Raw genomic sequence first — 1,260 nt, 5'->3', positions numbered from 1 at the left:
CCCCTCCTTTTTTTTAATATCTAACATTTTTACATGCTGCTAGTGAGAGAACCTGTTGTTAAAATATTTGAATCCCACCACTGGTCACTTAGCATTATTTCTAGCTTATACAGACAGTCAGTTTGACAGTCCTAAGTATTCTAGTTCTAAACTAAGTTAATTAGAGAATAGGTAGAATCACTGTAGTATTTAAGGGTTCATTATAAAAAAAATTGTAGGTGACACTTCTTCGGAAGCTGTTCTTAGTTGTTGTTTTTCTTTAGGTAAAGAAATGCCTTATCAGTTGTTACACTCTAAAACAGTTACCATTATTATAGTTGTATCATACCTGTAATTGGAGACCTTGGAGGTGGAGGAAAGGAATCCTCTGTACTAACACTGCAGCAAGAGTTTCTGTCTGCTGTAGATGTACTTCCATAACCACTGGAGAAGCTACAACCTGAATGTCGGTTGTTAAGGTCTGGTACCACAGGAGGTGCTACCTTTTTAATGGTGCTGGGTTTCAGGGTTCCAGTACGCTGCATTCCTCCAACTATAAGAAATCAAGAAAAAGAAAAAAAACCTACATGAGGATAACTGAATCTCTCTTTCACACCCTACCACCCACACCCACCACCCCCAAAAAAGAAAAATAGGACTGAAGTGAATAAACATTATGAATCAATAGTTATGTTCCTTTAAAAGCCAAATCAACATCCCAAGTAATATTATTTTATTAAACATTCATAGCATGAATAAATACATGTTCCAGACTTAATATTTCATTTTGAATGACTCCCACACACTCCATAAATACCAGCATGATCAAGCACATCAATTTTTACTTTAAATGTAGTCTCATATTCAAACACGTTGTAATTTTCTACCTTGTACTTACTTCCTCAAAGGATATTGATGATTGTGAAGTGTACAAGATTGTTGTTGTAATAAGAACATAATTTATCGAAAATTGAAAAAAAGTTTTAAGCACTGTATGAATATAACTGACAAACAGATATATCAACTGAAGTAGAATTTCCATTGCAGCAAGTGATCATATGGTAAAAGTTCATTTGTCCCTGTACTAATCAAACACAGACAGGCAGCGTGTGTGTGTATTTATATACTAATCAAACACAGACAGACAGGCAGCGTGTGTGTGTATTTATATACTAATCAAACGCAGACAGGCAGCGTGTGTGTGTATTTATATACTAATCCAACACAGACAGGCAGCGTGTGTGTGTGTGTATTTATATACTAATCAAACACAGACAGGCA

At 35.3% G+C, this 1,260-nt stretch overlaps 1 protein-coding gene across 1 annotated transcript in view; it reads right to left on the bottom strand.

Moving 5' to 3' along the window:
* Positions 1 to 1,260, bottom strand: part of LOC106458368 (caskin-2-like) — a 149,781-nt gene that overhangs the window by 32,514 nt on the left and 116,007 nt on the right. The window contains exon 9 of the mRNA XM_022384557.1: positions 329 to 532. Coding sequence (XP_022240265.1) covers positions 329 to 532 — 204 coding nt within the window. The remainder of the gene's footprint in view (positions 1 to 328; positions 533 to 1,260) is intronic.

Source organism: Limulus polyphemus, unplaced genomic scaffold (genome assembly GCF_000517525.1).
Source record: "Limulus polyphemus unplaced genomic scaffold, Limulus_polyphemus-2.1.2 Scaffold452, whole genome shotgun sequence".
In the NCBI taxonomy this organism is placed as follows: Eukaryota; Metazoa; Arthropoda; class Merostomata; order Xiphosura; family Limulidae; genus Limulus; species Limulus polyphemus.
Note: the sequence above shows the minus strand (reverse complement) of the source record. Positions and strands in the feature narration are given on the sequence as shown.